At 44.5% G+C, this 18,059-nt stretch overlaps 1 protein-coding gene across 1 annotated transcript in view; it reads right to left on the bottom strand.

Annotated features, from left to right (window-relative positions):
• Nucleotides 1-18,059, bottom strand: part of LOC135378316 (Golgi apparatus protein 1-like) — a 41,321-nt gene that overhangs the window by 3,740 nt on the left and 19,522 nt on the right. Inside the window, exons 11-21 of the mRNA XM_064611319.1 lie at nt 17,019-17,156; nt 14,062-14,211; nt 12,836-12,955; nt 12,591-12,679; nt 12,392-12,515; nt 12,237-12,329; nt 3,860-4,231; nt 3,097-3,234; nt 2,673-2,765; nt 2,315-2,435; nt 591-697 (exon numbers count right to left, since the gene is read on the bottom strand). Coding sequence (XP_064467389.1) covers nt 591-697; nt 2,315-2,435; nt 2,673-2,765; nt 3,097-3,234; nt 3,860-4,231; nt 12,237-12,329; nt 12,392-12,515; nt 12,591-12,679; nt 12,836-12,955; nt 14,062-14,211; nt 17,019-17,156 — 1,545 coding nt within the window. The remainder of the gene's footprint in view (nt 1-590; nt 698-2,314; nt 2,436-2,672; nt 2,766-3,096; nt 3,235-3,859; nt 4,232-12,236; nt 12,330-12,391; nt 12,516-12,590; nt 12,680-12,835; nt 12,956-14,061; nt 14,212-17,018; nt 17,157-18,059) is intronic.

Below are 18,059 nucleotides of genomic sequence, written 5' to 3'. Positions count from 1 at the left end.
TCAGGCGAGGGGTCTTGAAAGTGAACATTATCTGGACGCGCCGCTGGCGTGAGTGTCATCACATCTCTTTATCTTATACCGTGGTCCAACAGCAAGCAAGGGAATGAAAACTTGCAACTGCTCGCAACGGTCTCAACTCTGGCACACGCAATGGGAAGAGGCCAGACTTGTTCGCAGACACGTGACACTCTGACGCAGCTGTGGGATTACAGTGGGAGAGGGTCCTCAGATTCGCATGGAAACTCTTTTTTTTCTTTTGTTTAAGGTTGCAGTACTTGACCTCCAGACCCTTCCTGCTCTCTATGCAGTGGTGAGCACTGTATGTGGTATTTTTTGGTCGCACCAACGAGCTTTGATTCATAGGTTGCGGGTTCAAACCCGGCTAATGGGGCACAGGATATAATATTTAGCAGACAGAAGACAAAATATGCTGCAATATTGTTGAGCCTAGGAACATTTTTTTCAACTCGACACAAACAGAAACCTTCATTTTCAAAGGAATATGAGCAACACATCAAATTATTTTGATGATGTGGCCTCTTGATTAAGTCCTCAGCCGAATCGTGATTACGTGCAAAATGGAGACTCACCTGAGCAGCGTACTCAAACATTTCTACTCTCTTGGAAAGGAGAGTGCGGCATTCGTCAGTCAACACCACAGTGTCAGACTCCAGTCCAGTCAAAAGGCAAGACAGAACTGCAATGAAACGAACCTGTACAGCCCTGTTCCGAGCAGCAACTCACATACAACAACACACAACTCATACACAACTCTGCAGCAAATATGGCGATGTAATCTGTGAAGACATTTTGGTTGATGCATTCAGCTGTGAGTGATTGCTGTACAGGAAACAGATGTGTGTGCATAAGTTACTGGTTTGCTAGTGGAATGTAAAAAAAATAAACAGCTGGTTACAAATTACCATACCTGCCAACCTGACGAACTCAAAATTCGGGAGATTTCCCTCAGCGTGACGGGGGTACGCATTAATCTTCTACACTCGAAACAGTGTTGCCACCGGCTGTATTACGATTCCTCTTTGATGTACGTAGCCACTATCGGCTGGAGCTACGACGTTGCTTCGTTGCTTACATCAACTGCAATTGCGAAGTCGCGTCGTCTAAAGCTCTGCAACATTGCATTTTGTGCGGCTGCAGCCATTTCACCAATGATACCAGTGGTCTTCGTCGGTCGAAGCTATTGTACGAGACTAGACTGATGATAGGACAATATCGCGTCTTCTCGAGAAACACGGACACAATAAGACACACGATCTGCCGCGATCTCCAGCTATGGATGGTCATGCCACGAAACACGTATTACGAGCTGTCTAACTCTTCAGGAATATGTTTATGCAGCTTTTAAAGGAAAATGGGAGAAAAAAGCCCAATAACCCATTTTTCCAGGAGATTAGAGGACGCGTCCGTACAATCGGGAGACTGAACGAAATTCGGGAGTATATCCGGATAATTCGGGAAAGTTGGCAGGTATGAATTACAGAGCTAAAAGTCTTTATAATAAGGCAGTACGTACTTCCTAATATATGCTTTAGCATGTCCTTTGATTTCTTACATCTTCCATGCACACTTGTTGCAAAAACCAGTGTCGCTGGACGCAAAAATGGCCCAAAAGGAGGATAGCACACACACTTGTCCCGTCTGTTCTATGCATCCTCGACCCTAGTGACTCTACTTGACCCCGAGCACAGGGCTGGTTTGGCACAGAACAGTTCTGCAGTTCTGCTTCGTCACAGCTGCTACTCATTTTGAGCCTGGGCACCACTCACAATTTGTGCAACTACGCGTGTTTGTACTTCAATAGCTCTGGGTAGTAAAACATCAGTGCGCTATATCGTGTGGTCTCAGTCACTCTTGCACTTCTTTCCTTGCATCGCCTCTGCGATGACTACTCTGAAACACTCCGAAATTGGCGCCACTCATTTTTCAGACTTTGTATTTCTCCGAGAAGCTCAGAATTTCGGAAAAGTTGAAATCCCCAATAAACAGCCTACAAATTTTCCAAAGTGAAAACTCTGAACCCTAATTATAACATGTCTGCTTCCCACCTTCCAACTCGTCTAACACGGTAGAGATAGAATACATGGCAGTGAGTAAAGGAGGTGCTAGCTGGCAGATGTTTTGCTGTTAAAGCACGTGTCATTTCAGAAACCCAAAGACAAACTCCAAGTCAGCATTCTTGCTCAGGATATTGCAAGAATGCAGACGTAACCCATCCCCAAGTGAGCCTCAATAAAAGTAGTCTCTTTCTTTTTTTTCATTTGCTGTTATGGGCATAAAGTAAAATGCGACTCACTATTTCCATGACCAGGAGAAAGCCCATGGCAGTAGTGCTTGATATCAGTAAGGCATGCTTTGTGTAATATTGGGTCGGCCTGAACATCAGCTTTACCCTCATGGATGAGTCGCGCAACTTCCTGTAGAACAATTTATACAAATCAGTTGGCAGGTACACATTACATGAGCAGCTATTTGAATATCCTCAAAAACCTCAAGACTGTGCAAGCAAGATGCTACCTGTGCAATATTATGTTTGTGCACATGTCTTCAACAATTGCAACACTGTCTTAACACTCATGTAAAAGCATTACTACCTAACAAGTGACCACTTCATAGGAAGCCACAAAAACTGCCAACAATTGTGATAATTTTACCTTTTTGCATTCAGGGTTCTTGATGTCCCTATTCTGGAACCTTGCCTTCAAGCACTCTTCCATGTCATGTTCATCCTTACAAGGATTCTGGATCTGCAATCCATACATTTAATGAGCCACATTCAGAAACTTCCATGCACATGCTAGTTACACTGATGTGATCACCTATCCACGTCTGTGTAGCAAGTGGCATATTTGTCCCACACAAGTCAACTGCAGTTATCTTCAATCACATGAAACTACCATTTTTGTTGTTAGAAGTGCAGAAACCGCACTGCCTAAATTGGTGTCAGTTAGGAGGTTGCCCTGTTTAGCTGATCACTGTATAACGCAAAAGTGTCACACCTGCTTACATACATACCCCACTCAAGAGCCCTTGAGGGTTGTTCAGAGAGAAATGCAAAGGTGATCAATACCAACTCACCTCTGAAGAGCAAGCTCTTGCAAGGACTGGATCAAGTTGATAATCACGAGCAACCTCACGAATGATACCCATTACAACAGGCTCACAAGACTTTGTCAGCTGCCTTCTAACAAACTGTATCTTCAGACACTGGATCACCTAGAGAACAATACCAGTGGTGCATAAATGAGTCTCATAAAGCCTTGTCATGTATGGCAACATGATTTAATTCTTCACAACAACTGTCACAAACATTTTGTCTGGGGAAGCATATGGCTGCCTTTTAAAGTAAGGCCCAAAGACATTTTAGTTTCCAAGTCAACAAGTACTACTGCCATAAACTTCACTTGCATTGAGAAGCGTGGACTGTTGAGCTAGTTGGTACATGATTGCTGAAGAACTTAGCACAAAAAGACAAGACTATAAATGGAGACACAGACATAATGAGCACTTGTTGTATCTGGCTCCTCCTATAGTCATGTCTTTCCGCGCTAAATTCTTCAGCATTCACTTGTAGGGCTCTTTCAAGACTAGCTATAGTGCCCAGAGGAATGGAGCATGCACCGTGTTACTGAGCTTCACTGGAGTCTCGACTATGTATGTTAGATAACTATAAGTCACATCAATTAATAAAAATGCAATGCTCAAGTTATAACTGTTATAAAGTCAGGTTTTGGTTATAACTGTGTGTTGTCACTGTGGGGAATTTGCGTCTATTTACATTTCGTACATGCGGTCTGAGGCATGTAGGGTCCAAATATATCTCTACAAAAATGTGGCTTACCTTTCCTTCGAGCTCTGTGTCCTTGCCATCTTTCTCAAGAACAATGTTGGAACAGAATTTTGCAATATCCATGCGACAGGATTTTTGCAGCCTCGGATTGAGCCTGTAATCTGAATTCTGCTCGACAAGCCGCCTTTGCACTACGGAACGACATCGGTCATCTAAGGATGGCTCCAAACGGTACTCAGCTAGGCACGTGAGAGCTTGTGAACGAGGCCTATCAGCACAGAACTTGTGAAGTGCTGACTTGCAGGCAGTGATTAGTGTGTAGTCCATTGCATTGTCTTGCATCTCAAGCTTCTCACGTCGGAAAATTGCCACATGGCAAGCCCGACTCAGCTGTCCACGATGGTTCTTCAAGCACTCCAGTACCTGCAAGTCAAGCAAAGCACCTTGTCCTTGGTAATGTTTTTTTACTTGCAATATGCACCTTTTTTTTTTTTTTCTCAAAATTGATGGAACAGAGTTTTCATGAAAAAATGGCTAGGAAGCAAGCGAGCTGGTGAAGATGATGCATGATGTAAAACCCCGAGAATAGGGAACACGAAGGGACAGACACAAACACGAAGTATCCATGTCTACGTCTCCAGTCTACGTCTCCAGTCTACGTCTCCAGTCTACGTCTCCAGTCTACGTCTCCAGTCTACGTCTCCAGTCTACGTCTCCAGGCTTTGTTCACGCTTTGTAAACTTGGACATTGCATTGCTACCACCCAAGCTGAATTCTGCTTCCTGGGCCTCCATTGAGACTTCGTGTTTGTGTCTGTCCCTTCGTGTTCCCTAGTCTCGGGGGTTTTACATCATGCAGAGTTTTCATGTTGTCTCAACTTAGTAATACTATCAATTGTAGATCCATTATCAGTATTAAAAGGTTTTGGGCAGCCCACTATGTTTTCTCTTGATCAGGTGTACCATACTTTTATTCGGTGAGGACCTCAGATCTAGTCTTGCAACATGGACAAGGACGACAATAGCCAAGTAGAGAACTCCACTGTCCATTCCAAAAGACGCTGACAGTAAATCGCCCAAAGCACCACAGGAGCTCGTACAGCTCACATCAACCTTAATGATAACACTGGGGCGATTTCATTCAGATTCAGGCAGGGCCCTAACCTTTGGGTCTCCGATTTTTTCCGTAATTTTTTATGGCATAGCCCCACCTGTTACATGAATACTGGCGTTGGTCCCAGGTACCGAGACGACGTGGTAGGCGAGATATAAAACCAAGAGCGTCAGGGGTGAAAACAACGGCTGTGCTCCGAAGCGATTTCTGCCCACTTTGAAGCGATCTACTCCGGTGTCTGTAACTACCACAGCCTCCAGTCTTCCGCAACCTATTCACCATGTCATAGGCTCTGGGGCTGATTATTAATTATTGTCTCCGACGAGCGAAACCTTTTGTAAAAAATCCCAGAAAAGCCATCCCTACCGAATTTTACGCATTTTTTGTACCCCTATGTCTGCGTTCGTGATTTTAGCAAAACAATGAGCTACAAGTTAAACGAAAGCCTAATTTTCGCTCTGTTCAACGATGTGCAGCACAATTCTCTATCCTGTTTCGTTTCGATAAAATTTGCGCCGCAGCTGTCAGAGGTACGAAAATTTTGTCAAAGTTCGCGGGCACGTGCGTAAAAAGGCCATGATGGATTTGTAAACAAAAAATTCTGGATCACGACGAATGCCTTAGCTTTCTTTTGACATACAATTCATGGTTGCTAAAAGCTTCGTGACTGAGTTACAGCGCTCACAGACTGCCATACTTCGCCACGCCCGACGGACCGGCGTACTTCGCCGTCACTTGCTGTTTTCAAGCATGTGCATTCACCACAAGTTTATAAATGCTGGTGCATGAGCCACAATACACGTACCAGTTCATAACGAATATATATTCGCTTCAGAAGCATTCCACTTTGCAGAAAAATGAAGGAAAACCGGTAAAGAGAGGAACAAGGAATGGCAATGAGATCAACAGGCGCTTAATTTTCCACATTTTATTCAAAGACAACAGTGCCTTAAAGATGCATTAAAGCGTGGTCGTCACTTCACGCATTGTTCTCCCAAGGGAAACATCCTCGTGTGCACTTCTGTCAGCTTTGTATCAAACGTGACATGAACGAAGGCCGGGTACTGGCCGCACCGACGACCATTCGGTCTGTTTCGATTCCCTGAATGCTGCCACCTGCCACTTCATCTGAAGGCAGGTGCAAGATATGCGTTGCGTGCCCTCGTTCTGTCAGCACCGAAACGAAGTCCTGAGCCGACCGAATTACGTCCGTTGCTTGAGACCGCATGTTGTACACACTTGCTGCGTGTTTAAGCGAGCCCCCTACTCCATCACAGGCATTCTTCCCATGTCCACTCGCTGAAAATATCCAGAGTGTCAGCAGAGTGTTACGGCGCATCTCGTGTAACTGATACTTGTTTTTGAAATGCGCCGCTGCACCGTCCGACACATAGACGACGTGTGAGAACACCGGCAGTATGTCATCAAGGGTGTCCAATATTGTCTTCAACGCAAAAAGCGCGTGCGCTGTATCATGGCGCAGGTCATCGCTTACCGTTGCCAGGCTAACGGTGTAAGATTTTGCCGTTGCAACGCACGTGAAGAGAGATACTTGGCTTCTCTGCCAATATTGGCTCTGGACTTCATAAGGCAAATTAATCGTGCAGTTCTCCGCAAAATCGAAGTGAAGGACAGTGTGTCGGAGCCTCGGGAAAGATTTCTCATTCCAAATGGCCTTGCTCTGAATGTTGCGAATGTGGTCGTGCTTTATGAAGAGTGCAACCCCCTTGCGGAGCTCCTTGACGAATGCGCGACCGCTCATCGTCTTTCTTATGAGGTCGCCGGACTCCCACAACGCGAGAACAACTTCATCTTCTGCACTTATTTGTAAAGTCTTCACTGTTAACTTTTTAGCTCCGGCGCATGCTTGGCACTCCTGGAACAGGCATGCTTCACTTGGTGGGTCACATAAACACATTAGTTTAATGCTGTCTTTACACAGATCACGTGCAGAGATTGTGTTCACGGCAATAACGACAAGTTCGAAGTTGGCACAGTACGTGCAAACATACTGAAACTGATGGGGTGTCACTCGAACCCATTTCGGCCGAAGTGTGTAAAACTTCGTCAACCCTAGCTTTATATCCGTGTGGTCGTTTTTGAACATGTGGTACGTTTCTCTTATGGATCACGTCATGAATCGCTTCACAACTGCTTGCTTTTCCCCGTCCTGCCGTATGTGAATGACATCTTTCTTATTCGGGCTCCCTTAAAGGTTGTGCTGCGTACATCCCAAGACAAAAAAAGAAAAAAATCAGACACTATGAGCCCGCATACGAGCTCGTATTGACCTCATTCAACTTGTTCGTTTCTTTCCCTCATTTCTTTATTTTTAATTGTTTGCAAAGTGGAATGCTTCTGAAGTGAATATATATTCGTTATGAACTGGTAGGTGTATTGTGGCTCATGCACCAGCTTTTATAAACTTGTAGTGAATGCACATGCTTGAAAACTGCAAGTGACAGCGAAGTACGCCGGTCCGTCGGGCGTGGCGAAGTATGGCAGTTTGTGAGCGCTGTAACTCAGTCACCAAGCTTTTAGCAACCATGAATTGTATGTCGAAAGAAAGCTAAGGTATTCGTCGTGAACCAGAATTTTTTGTTTATAAATCCATCATGGCCTTTTTACGCACGCGCCTCGCGAACTTTGACAAAATTTTCGTACCTCTGACAGCTGCGGCGCAAATTTTATCGAAACGAAACAGGATAGAGAATTGTGCTGCACATCGTTGAACAGAGCGAAAATTAGGCTTTCGTTTAACTTGTAGCTCATTGTTTTGCTAAAATCACGAACGCAGACATATGGGTACAAAAAGTGCGTAAAATTCGGTAGGGATGGCTTTTCTAGGATTTTTTACAAAAGGTTTCGCTCGTCGGAGACAAGAATTATTAATCAGCCCCAGAGCCTATGACATGGTGAATAGGTTGTGGAAGACTGGAGGCTGTGGTGGTTACAGACGCCGGAGTAGATTGCTTCAAAGTGGGCAGAAATCGCTTCGGAGCACAGCCGTTGTTTTCACCCCTGACGCTCTTTATTTTATATCTCGCCTACCACGTCGTCTCGGTACCTGGGACCAACGCCAGTGTTCATGCCACAGGTGGGGCTATCCCCTAAAAAATGACGGAAAAAATCGGAGACCCAAAGGTTAGGGCCCTGCCTGAATCTGATGAAATCGCCCACTGAAAAAAAAAAAAAAAAAGATGGTCTCATTCCAGAGCACGATTACAGCAAACCCCTGGGGCCATGGGGAGATCTTAATGGAACAAAACTATTCTGTTAGTTTAATGCAAGGATTTTGTTTACTTAACATTCACCCAGCGTCCCCAGGGTGGCTGTTATCGCACTCGGAAATGAGACCGAATTTTTTCTAGTGTTGTTATTAAGGCTGACAGGAGCTGTACCCATTGGAATGACTGTCACTCTTGACTGACTTGAATGACTGTCACTCTTGGACGTCACCCACGTGATAAACACACTACATGTGCTAGCACACTGGAGGCCACAAATGGAGTGAATAGGACATCCTTTTCTGACACAGTGCAGCCCTGGTAATTCAAACTTCGGGATAATTCAAATTGACGCTCGGGTCCCGACAAAGTCGCGCATATTTCGGTAGGGGAAGACGCTCGGTAATTCGAACAAGGTTTCCCAGCCGCGTCTGATTACACTCCAGCAAGCATGATTAGGATTGCTATAGCGTTGTCAGAATATGAAGCATAAGATTAACGAGACAATTATAATTTCTTTGCAAGCAGTAATGACGAAAGTTTCAAAACTTATAAAGCATGTGATATGCAAGGATGTCAATGTAGGTACAGTAAACTACTTTACAACGAATGCCTTTTTAACAAAAATACCGCTACAACGAAGTTTCTGCGCTCTCCTGTCAAAGGCCCATTGAGCCAATGTATTTTTTTTACATTTACAGCAAATTCTTTTTCAACGAATATATGGAATCGCAAAACAAATTTTTGGTAACCTCCACCACATTTTGGACCCTTTGAACGAATCTGCGCAGCGGAACCACGAACGCTGTCTTGCAGGGCTGCATGACGTACCCCACACCCTGCCCCATCCTTCTAGGAGGCTGGGCCTGAGAAAATTTCCCCCTTCGAGGTCAAATGTACGTGTTCCAGAGGGGAGTAGTGAATGCAGGACACTGTTGTTCAGGGTGCGCTAACCCAACAACAAAGGGCAAGTTGTAAAAGCCGACATTTGACCAGTGCTGATCACACTTAACGTGACGTCATGTACATTCCATATGCAAGATGGAGATGGAGAGCCTTCGGATGTACTGTTCGCAATGTGCCATAAAGTTAGGACACCGAAACAAACTACAGAGTGTGATGGTGGCGACATAGACACTGCGCTTTTGCTAGGCACGACAGTAAACAAACTGATCCCGCACGAACGTCTAAGCTGACCACAACTCGCAAGCGGATCTAATACGAATTTTGGCAATAAGATAAGACATGAAATTGTGTGGTAACTCGGCAGAGAACAGTTGCGCTTACATAGAAATTATAGGTCAGAATTTAGGTTAATTTCACGTTTGGGGGCAAAGGGGGTAATTCAACAGTACTTTTTAGAATGCTTTTATGAACTGGTTTAGTCATTTCATAATGTTGTGACCTCGTACTGCTCCAATGAGGTGCGCATCCTCTTTAACAAGTTTACCTTTACAATAAATTTTTCCTGCAGTCCCCTGAGCTTCGCTGTAAAGGAGTTTGACTGTACTACATCAGCAAGAACATTTGACAAATTGCCAAAAATCAACGTTCTCAGGGTGAACCAAGCTTGGCTCAATCCCTGCTAACTTGAACCGAAGGTAAGTCAGATGAGTTAGCTACCAATCCTGTTAATTCGGACTTCTGGACAATTCGAACTGACGCTCGGGTACCGGTAGAGCCATGTGTATTTCAATAGGAGAAAAGGCCTAGCAATTTGAACACATGAACGTGTGGAATGGTTTCTTTGAAGGAGATTGCCCCGGCTGCGCCGGACCACACATCAGCTCGCACGTGCCCGCCCACGCCCCTGCTGGCGGATTGCTTACTTATTACTTAGATGTTATACATTATTATAAATTAGGGGTGTGCGAATCCGAATATTTTAAGTTGAATCGAATATCGAATCGAATGGGGGGAAAATTCCGAATACCGAATCGAATATTCGTGCAAAATTTTCAATATGTGACTTTCGCACTAAAAGTTTCCATTTCGTAGCCCATGCCTTTAGTGTAATTTTTCTAGCATTAACTGTCACAAGAGAGACATGCAATTCTTCTGTTCAAAGCCCCTACTCTTTAATGTTACATGAGAGTGCTTCCTGCTTTTTGGGTGAGCCTACACTTACTGGAGTACTGGAGTGGTTACCTTCATTTCAAAATTTTATGCCAGGCAGTAGCATATTATACGGATGAGGCTGTAATTGTTTCAGACAACCACAGGCCATTTGTGAAACAAACGAATTGGCATCCTGCCTCAGCTTTGTCATGAACACCTTTCAGTTTCTTTGCACTCGCCCTAGGAAGTTGCACTACTGAAATTTTAGATGCAAAGGACATCTTTAAGACACCCTTCTTGTTCGTGGGCTGTAGTCATTATTCAAGAGTCCTAACTTTTTAAAGGCAACCTCACAGACATCAAATCAAAGTCCCTCGTCGGCACCGCTAAACTGCATGTGGGAGAGGCGCCGCCCCTTCCACAGATGATGTCTACAAAACTAACTTTGGATAACGTTATCTTAAACTAAACACCGTCCCGCCTGTGTTGGTCCTGCAGCAAGGGCAATTTTGTAAAGCAGGCTTCTCCTCGTGCATGGAAGCATCAGGTGAAGCCCACTTTCGGGTTGTGTCGTTCATATTTGCGGAATAGTCGAATATTCGAAAAATCGAATACTGGATATTCGATTCGCGAATCGAATAGTTCGAGCGTTTTATATGCGATTTGAATTCGAGAATTCGAATATTCGCACACCACTATTATAAATTACTCATAAAAAGTGATCCTTATGCCAGAGGAAAGAGAAGCAAGTAATGGTGTGCGTAAATGCGATTGGTACGAAACAATGCCCCTTACTCGCTGTCGGCAAAGCAAACAAGCCTTGTTGTTTGAAGGGGATAAAGATCACTCCTGTTGACTACACGGCCACCAATGTTCTTGAACTGGTTTGGCAATATGTATTCGCGTTCGCGGGGTTTGCAACAGGGTTGGGCTTTATCGCAAACGACGTTTATAGAGTCGTGCCTGAAGAAACTAACGCAAGCGTGTATAACAGGTTATTTTCTACTCCAAGATGTTTGGATGCTTGCCTGTAAATAAATATTCTGGAAAGAACGAGCCTCTTATATTTCCGGCAATGCGTGACCAGGAATGTGCGGCAAGGCCTAGCGAGCCACGACACGCCTCTGACGCAGCTGCCAACGCAGGAAGCCCTCATTCAGAGTGACTCCGTTTAGTTAGGACTCCGCTTTATTCAAACAAATCTTCGGTCCCCTCAGAGTTCGAATTAACAGAATTGCACTGTACATGACTCGGAAGACAGACAGTTTAAAAAAAAAAAACATTTCGAACATTAGCAGCAGATAAGACAGTGCAGTTTCCAGGCGACATGAATAGTCGCAGACCAATATTTCAAACTGCAAAAATTTGGACTTTCCACCACTTGGCACTGTCAAATGCCCCATAGAGCCAATGCATTTCCACTTCCAATATTTCGGACCATGTTTCAGACGGACTGCCCAGTTCTTCGTACTTATTTCGCCCCAAGCATGCCTATTTTTTTCGGACTTGTCTTTCAAGGGCCACAACAGATGCACTACAGTGCATTTCGTGACTCAATGTTTCAGACCACACCACAAGGAGAAGCGCACTGACCCGGCACATGCATAGAAGCGCAGTGCGCGCGAAGGCAGATCTTAGTAGCACGTGCCGATTTGCCGTCACAAGGGGCGGCGACAAAGAGGTTGCCGTTGCACCCCATCAACCGCAGCTATCCTGACTATGCTCATGGAAGAGCATCACGACAAGGCTACGCTAGCAGAAATTAGCCATGATGCGTTATCCTGTGTCCGCGCGGCGAAGCAAACTCGTGTAGACAGTTATTTCAAGCCAGTGTGAGTGCGCAACTAAAGTTCTTTTGAAACATTGCAGATTTAAGCCTCTGTCTAAAAATTCGGACTGCTCCATAACTCAGACTGATTTTGTGGCTCCTTCAAGTCTGAAAAATCGGTCGGCGACTGTATTTCCATGTTTCAAAGAAGATACCAGTGAACTTGTTTTGAGATTCAAGAACTGCGTAAAAGTTCACTTACTCTGCCCTCTCCTGGGCTAACATTCGAACAAAAGTTCTGTTGGTCCCTCTGGCAAGCAGTGTTCAAATCTGGGTCAAGTCTGATGTTTTCTTCCTGCAATAAAGACATTTGTTAGTTGTTGAGGCCGGAGGAGGACATAGGCACGAGAGATTTACCCTCTGGAAGAGCTCAACTCTCAACTGGCGCCTGCAGTTTTCGGACACCCGTGGCTGCGATGAAGCCTTGTCTGACGTGACGTCTTCCAACACAAGCTGACTCAAGCAACTCACTACCTCTGCCCTGCGTTACGTATAGTTAAATATGTATTCCATGAAAATATGAAATGTCCAACTGTCAAAAGCCTTCAGCACATACTTTGTTTTGACGTGCTTGCAGTATGTGAGGACATCCTTCTTGCATGACTCCTTGAAGTTGAAACTGAAACGATAGTCCTTCAGAGATATCTGAAAACAAGAAATGAGAAATCACCAAAAGTCCGAGACTTTATGACGAGGCCATGATAAAATTTGCAACCAACCTGACCTCTCTGATAAACTAGATTACATCCCACTGAAAGTATGCACACGTAGAGAGGGTGAACTAACTCATGCGCCACATACCAATTGGAAATGTTCAAGGGTAGCACGGCACGTTTGCTCTTCTTTCATCCTTGGCTCATTCTTGTGGCTGATGAGGCACTGCAACAAATCTCCTTGGTCGACATCCTTTGTCAGCAAGTCCTGCGCAAGTAGAAAGAGAAAGGTTACACAGACCTCAGTGTCAGGATAGTCCAATGACGTGTACACAGAGGGCTGCGTTGTGTCGTGTGTAAACATCTAAACATCCAGACTGCCAGCTAGAGAAGGCGCCGCATGGGAAGGAGTACTTCACGCACAAATCGCCGGGGACGGTGGAGTGTAATGCTTGCCATCACTCTCTCCAAACACCAGCAAAGTACCACACATTCGTGGCACAACCATACTGAGCTACACCCACCCCAGTATCTCGAATGAGCTTCTTAAAAGCGGTAGTGGTGAACACGACGGGGGGTGTCCCAGCCATCACATTTGTCACGAGGAGAAAGCAACCTCTGTCACATGAGAGAGGAGCAGCAGCAGCTCTGACACGAAAGATAGCTGGAATGAAAGTACTCGATGTGCCTCCTTTTAGCATCGCGGAAGATTACGCTTAGCCATCAATGACGTCGTTTGCGAGAGTTTCGAGTTTTCGTTTTCCGCGTCTCCACCACCTGCCATGACATAAGAGGGCAGGTTAAGCCGACGGTACCAGCGCGACAGCATCAGGGGCGATATGCGGACGTCGCAAGCAATCCACAGCTTTTTCGGTCGGACCCGTCACCTTCTTACAAGCACCGGCGAGGTCAAGATATGGCAGAGTCAGTAACACTGCATCAAATACACAGTCTGCCCTTGCGAAACTTTACAATGAGTGGGGTACATCTGAAACTGCAGCAGTATAAGTTGTCTTATGGGAGTGGCAACCTTTTCCTCATCCTTTCATAGTTGATGCTTCCCTACATATTTCTGTTATTATCGAAATATAGTTGTATGTTCTCTATGTGTACATTGCAGAAACAGGGTTGCTTGAAGCAATTATTTGATTCAATATTTGAAGTCAAATATTAGTGATATTTGTATTCGACATTTTTACTATTTGCACAATCCTAGTTAATATTGTTGATGGGCCATGGTTATCACTCCCAATGTAATAATATTCAGACTGCTGAATACCTCTGACTGTATGAAGGGCCCCACAAATTCCAAAAAATCTATGTGGCTGTATGTACAATGCCTCCAAGCAGCACTTGCGATGAATAGAATCTCACCCCACATAAATCCTTGAGTACAGGATGGCAAGCTTTGTACAGTGGGTAATTGAGTTCCAAGTGTTCCGCTTCTTCCTCTGTATAGTTGGCCACTGCTGAACGACAGTCCTGGGTAAGCTTCTCCAAGTTCTGCTGCAGACATTGCATTTCCTGCAGAAAGCAAGGACACAACACAGTCGTGAAACTTCTATTTGAAATCGCCACAGTCACATTAATCGTACAGTCGAGCCCGTTTATTACGATCTTCGATATAACTCCGATATTACGATCAAATACCTGGTTCCCATCAGCTCACCCATTAAAGTATACAAGCAAATAAGGCATCGATATAACGATCGCCACGAAAGCGTTTGCTCACATATAGCTATCAGACTTCTCCTGGCAGCTGGTAAAACGCGTGAAAATCGAAAAGTAAGATTGCACTTTTTCATTGACAACAAATTACGATGGCATTTTCAAGAGCCGTAGCCTCTGTGAGCATTAAAGTGAGAACGCAGTGCCTTTATTCGTGCATAACTGCCGGGGGTTAGATGCACGTGTTCAAGGCGCGTGACTTCGAAGGGGCTCGTAAGAAGTAGATGAGGCAGTTCCTTCTCCACATCGTTCTCTCGCCCTGGTTTTTTTTTTTTTTTTTCTTTTGTTCTGGTTTGCTGCATGCTATGATGGCATCGGCAGTTCGGGACGTGCGTTAACAAGGAAAGGCACGTGGCTCAAAGGCTCAAAGTTGCACGTGGTCAACAAATTTTGCACTGGTGCAATACGTCATTGCAAAGTACTGTGTCCTCCAAAACGTGAGTTGACAGACAGTTGCGTGTCGCAAACCCAAAAACGTGTCGACGAATTAGCCATGGGCGAGGCGCGTTCTCATGGACAATGCAGTTCCGATAGTGAGAATGATGATGACTACAGCAATGGATGACGAGCAATAAACGAAGTCATCGAACTCAAACCGTGTGGAACCTCACGTGGTATCGGCGGGTAGTATATTGTCCATGGAAAAGCTTTCAACACAAAGATGTGTCAATTTAGAGCTAAATAAAATGCTTTTGCATTTACAACAAGCGTGCACATGTTTAGCAGTGTTCTACTTATGCCACCCTCTTCATTGATGTGATTCCGACCGGCGATATCCCTGACAATAAAATCATATTTCGCATTCCCGTCAATATCGTTATAAGTGGGCTTGACTGTACTAGAGCACTGCAAGCTCATTACATAATTTAAGGATTCCATTCAACGCATCAGGATAGACACAGAGGCAATGGCCATAATGCAAAAAATATACAATGCAAAATTTTGTTCTCATTTCAAGGATATCACTTTAGGCACCCACAACTTCACTGGCTGCAGTCTATAGTATTTCCACAGTTGTTCCTGGAATTTTAGTGGAGTGTCATGTTTGGCAATCTACAATGTGATGAGACTAAAATACTTTGAACCTTAGTGAGAACGTGACCTACTACTATACTAGAGACCTGGACATATACCAGTCGCCTATGAAAGAGCCGGGTCAAAGGTTAGTTATACTAATGGCCGCTAGAGGTGCTACTTAGCACTATTGCGAAGAATTGGGAAGAGGAGAATGACATGTACATTATCATAATCATTGCCACTGTCGTTTGTCTGTTACAGTCTGCTAGATATGCATACGCCGCCCTCTTCTTTCTCGTAAACCACCTATCGCCCACCATACAATTCCGCAGTTTCTGCAAATCATGTGATATGGAATCATGCCAACTAGCCCCATATCCCAAAGCAAAGCGACGACCGCAAGTACCACTGCCCGGATGCTGGGAGCATTGCACATGTCCAGGTCTCCAGTACAGTAGTTGGTCGCGAATTGAACGTAGCAAAGCCGATTCATTAAATCTATACATGGTGTTAACGAGAGGATGTCATCAAATTCTTAAAAACAGGTTTTACTTCAGAAAATTATGAAACTAGTATTTGGAATACACTCACACAGACTTTTGCCACAGATTGAGGCCATTTGTATTCTTGTCACACATTAATTTTGTTAATTGAACTTGCAAATTAGCCAAGCAAAGCTATCGTATAATTTTTCTTCATGAATTCGGAAGCCTATGCCATAACACACCTTTCAAATAAAAAAATGTGTTCTTCACAAGATTTCTACAATAATTTGAAGGCCAATAGTCTGTCAATGGGCGAAGTGTGCTCACTGATATTTACATTCATGGAACTGTTGGCTCCATTCAAATGCCATCCCTCCTGTGTAAGTAGAAAACAGCCCATGCCATAATCACACCTTTTGCCTTTATCAATGTGTCTGTGGTCAGCTGCCAGCCACTGATAATGACGGGCTGTGTGACAAGGCCATCGATCAGAATAAAGCTGTATCGCTCTATCCATTTCGCCTCAAGAAAGGCGGAGCCAAGAGTTCCTCAAACCCAAATTTCACTGAACCATTGCTTCCAGTGACCATGCAATCAGCAACCATGCAGTGAATATGCTTCGCACAGCGACCGATTTTCGGCTGTCAAATTTTTGTAGGAACCTTGTGAAAAAAAAAAAAAAACTGCCATTTTGATTGGAATAATGTGTTGCGGTCATGGGCTTCCAAATTCAGGAAGAAAAATGCTACCTTTGCTAATTTGAGAGTTCCATTAACAAAACCACCCTAATGTGTGGCACAAATGGAAACTGCCTGAATCTGTGGCAAAAGTCTGTGTGAGTGTACTGCAAGTAGTTTTATAATTTTCTTAAAACCTAAGTAGTAAAACCTATTTTTAGGAACTTAATAACATCCTCCCGTGGAACACCCTGTATAAGAATACCACGTAACTTGATGCTGCCAATCCTGTGGTAAGGACCACTAAACAGGAACTTCTGCAAAGGTGTGGTGCCACAGCAATTCACAGTAGCCAATCGTTTCTGACAATGTTTTCAGTCGAAACATTCATTACTCCAATACTGCAACAAGGAACAAAGCTCACCTCCCCCCGGCCAAGTTTGTCACTGCACAAGCTGGCTAGATCTGTCATGCACGGCTCTTCAATCTCTGGATGAAGATCAATGGAGACAGCACGCTGCCGCATGACACGTCGGACTTCATACAGGCAACCTTTAGACAGCTACAGATGGGGAGAAAGTAAGTCAATATTTTTTTCCACTTTTCTGAGAAGAGAAAGCTGCACTAAACCCCAGGTCGTGGCTGACGCAAATGTAACAAGGCACTTTGCATGTCTGTGGACAAATGAAGACCATGGATGTAACGTAAGGAAATGTAATACATATGAAAGACATTAAATAATTCAGAATTTTTGCAGTGTGAGTTACAGCTGCCTCATGCACTGGAGTTGTTATATTGGCTTCACATAGTGGAGACCACTTATAATGTAACCGCTTATAATGGGGCTTTTCCCCGACACCCACTATTCTTCCCATAGAACATACTGTATAGGAATACCGCTTATAATGGTCCATCCCGATGTGGGATACCGGTTATAGCGCAGTCACCGAAGGACACAGCGCATTTGTCAGCGAATTCCGAAGCGCGAATCACCCACTGCGGAGAACGCTTCTGTTATCTCCCCATGACGAGGCGGCTGAGGGTGTCTTGCGAGGAGGTTTGCTGCCGGGGAAGCGTCTCGCTTCTCTTTGCATTACGCCACCCGTGCCCATCTGGGACAGGACCGACGCGCAAAACTTATGGAACGATCTTGTAGAGAACGACTTTGTTTCTTCAGCGGACACTTTTATTTTATTTATTTATTTACCCTCAGGGTTCTTCATTACAGAGGGGAGTGGGTACTACACTGAAAATAGGCATACACATATATTATACAGAAAAACAAAACAAGAAATGCAGTTGATTCAAATGCAGGTTTCGTGGACAAATAAGCGTATGGTATGGAACAAAGCACATGTATCAAAGCAGGTATAATCAAATTTTGACGGGCATGAAGTGACCGATGAAGCGATAGTGCAAGCTGTCCGGGACCATGAGGCGTGAGTGCTGGAAAACGACTGATGAT

Source organism: Ornithodoros turicata, chromosome 1, assembly GCF_037126465.1.
Source record: "Ornithodoros turicata isolate Travis chromosome 1, ASM3712646v1, whole genome shotgun sequence".
Lineage (NCBI taxonomy): Eukaryota > Metazoa > Arthropoda > Arachnida > Ixodida > Argasidae > Ornithodoros > Ornithodoros turicata.
Note: the sequence above shows the minus strand (reverse complement) of the source record. Positions and strands in the feature narration are given on the sequence as shown.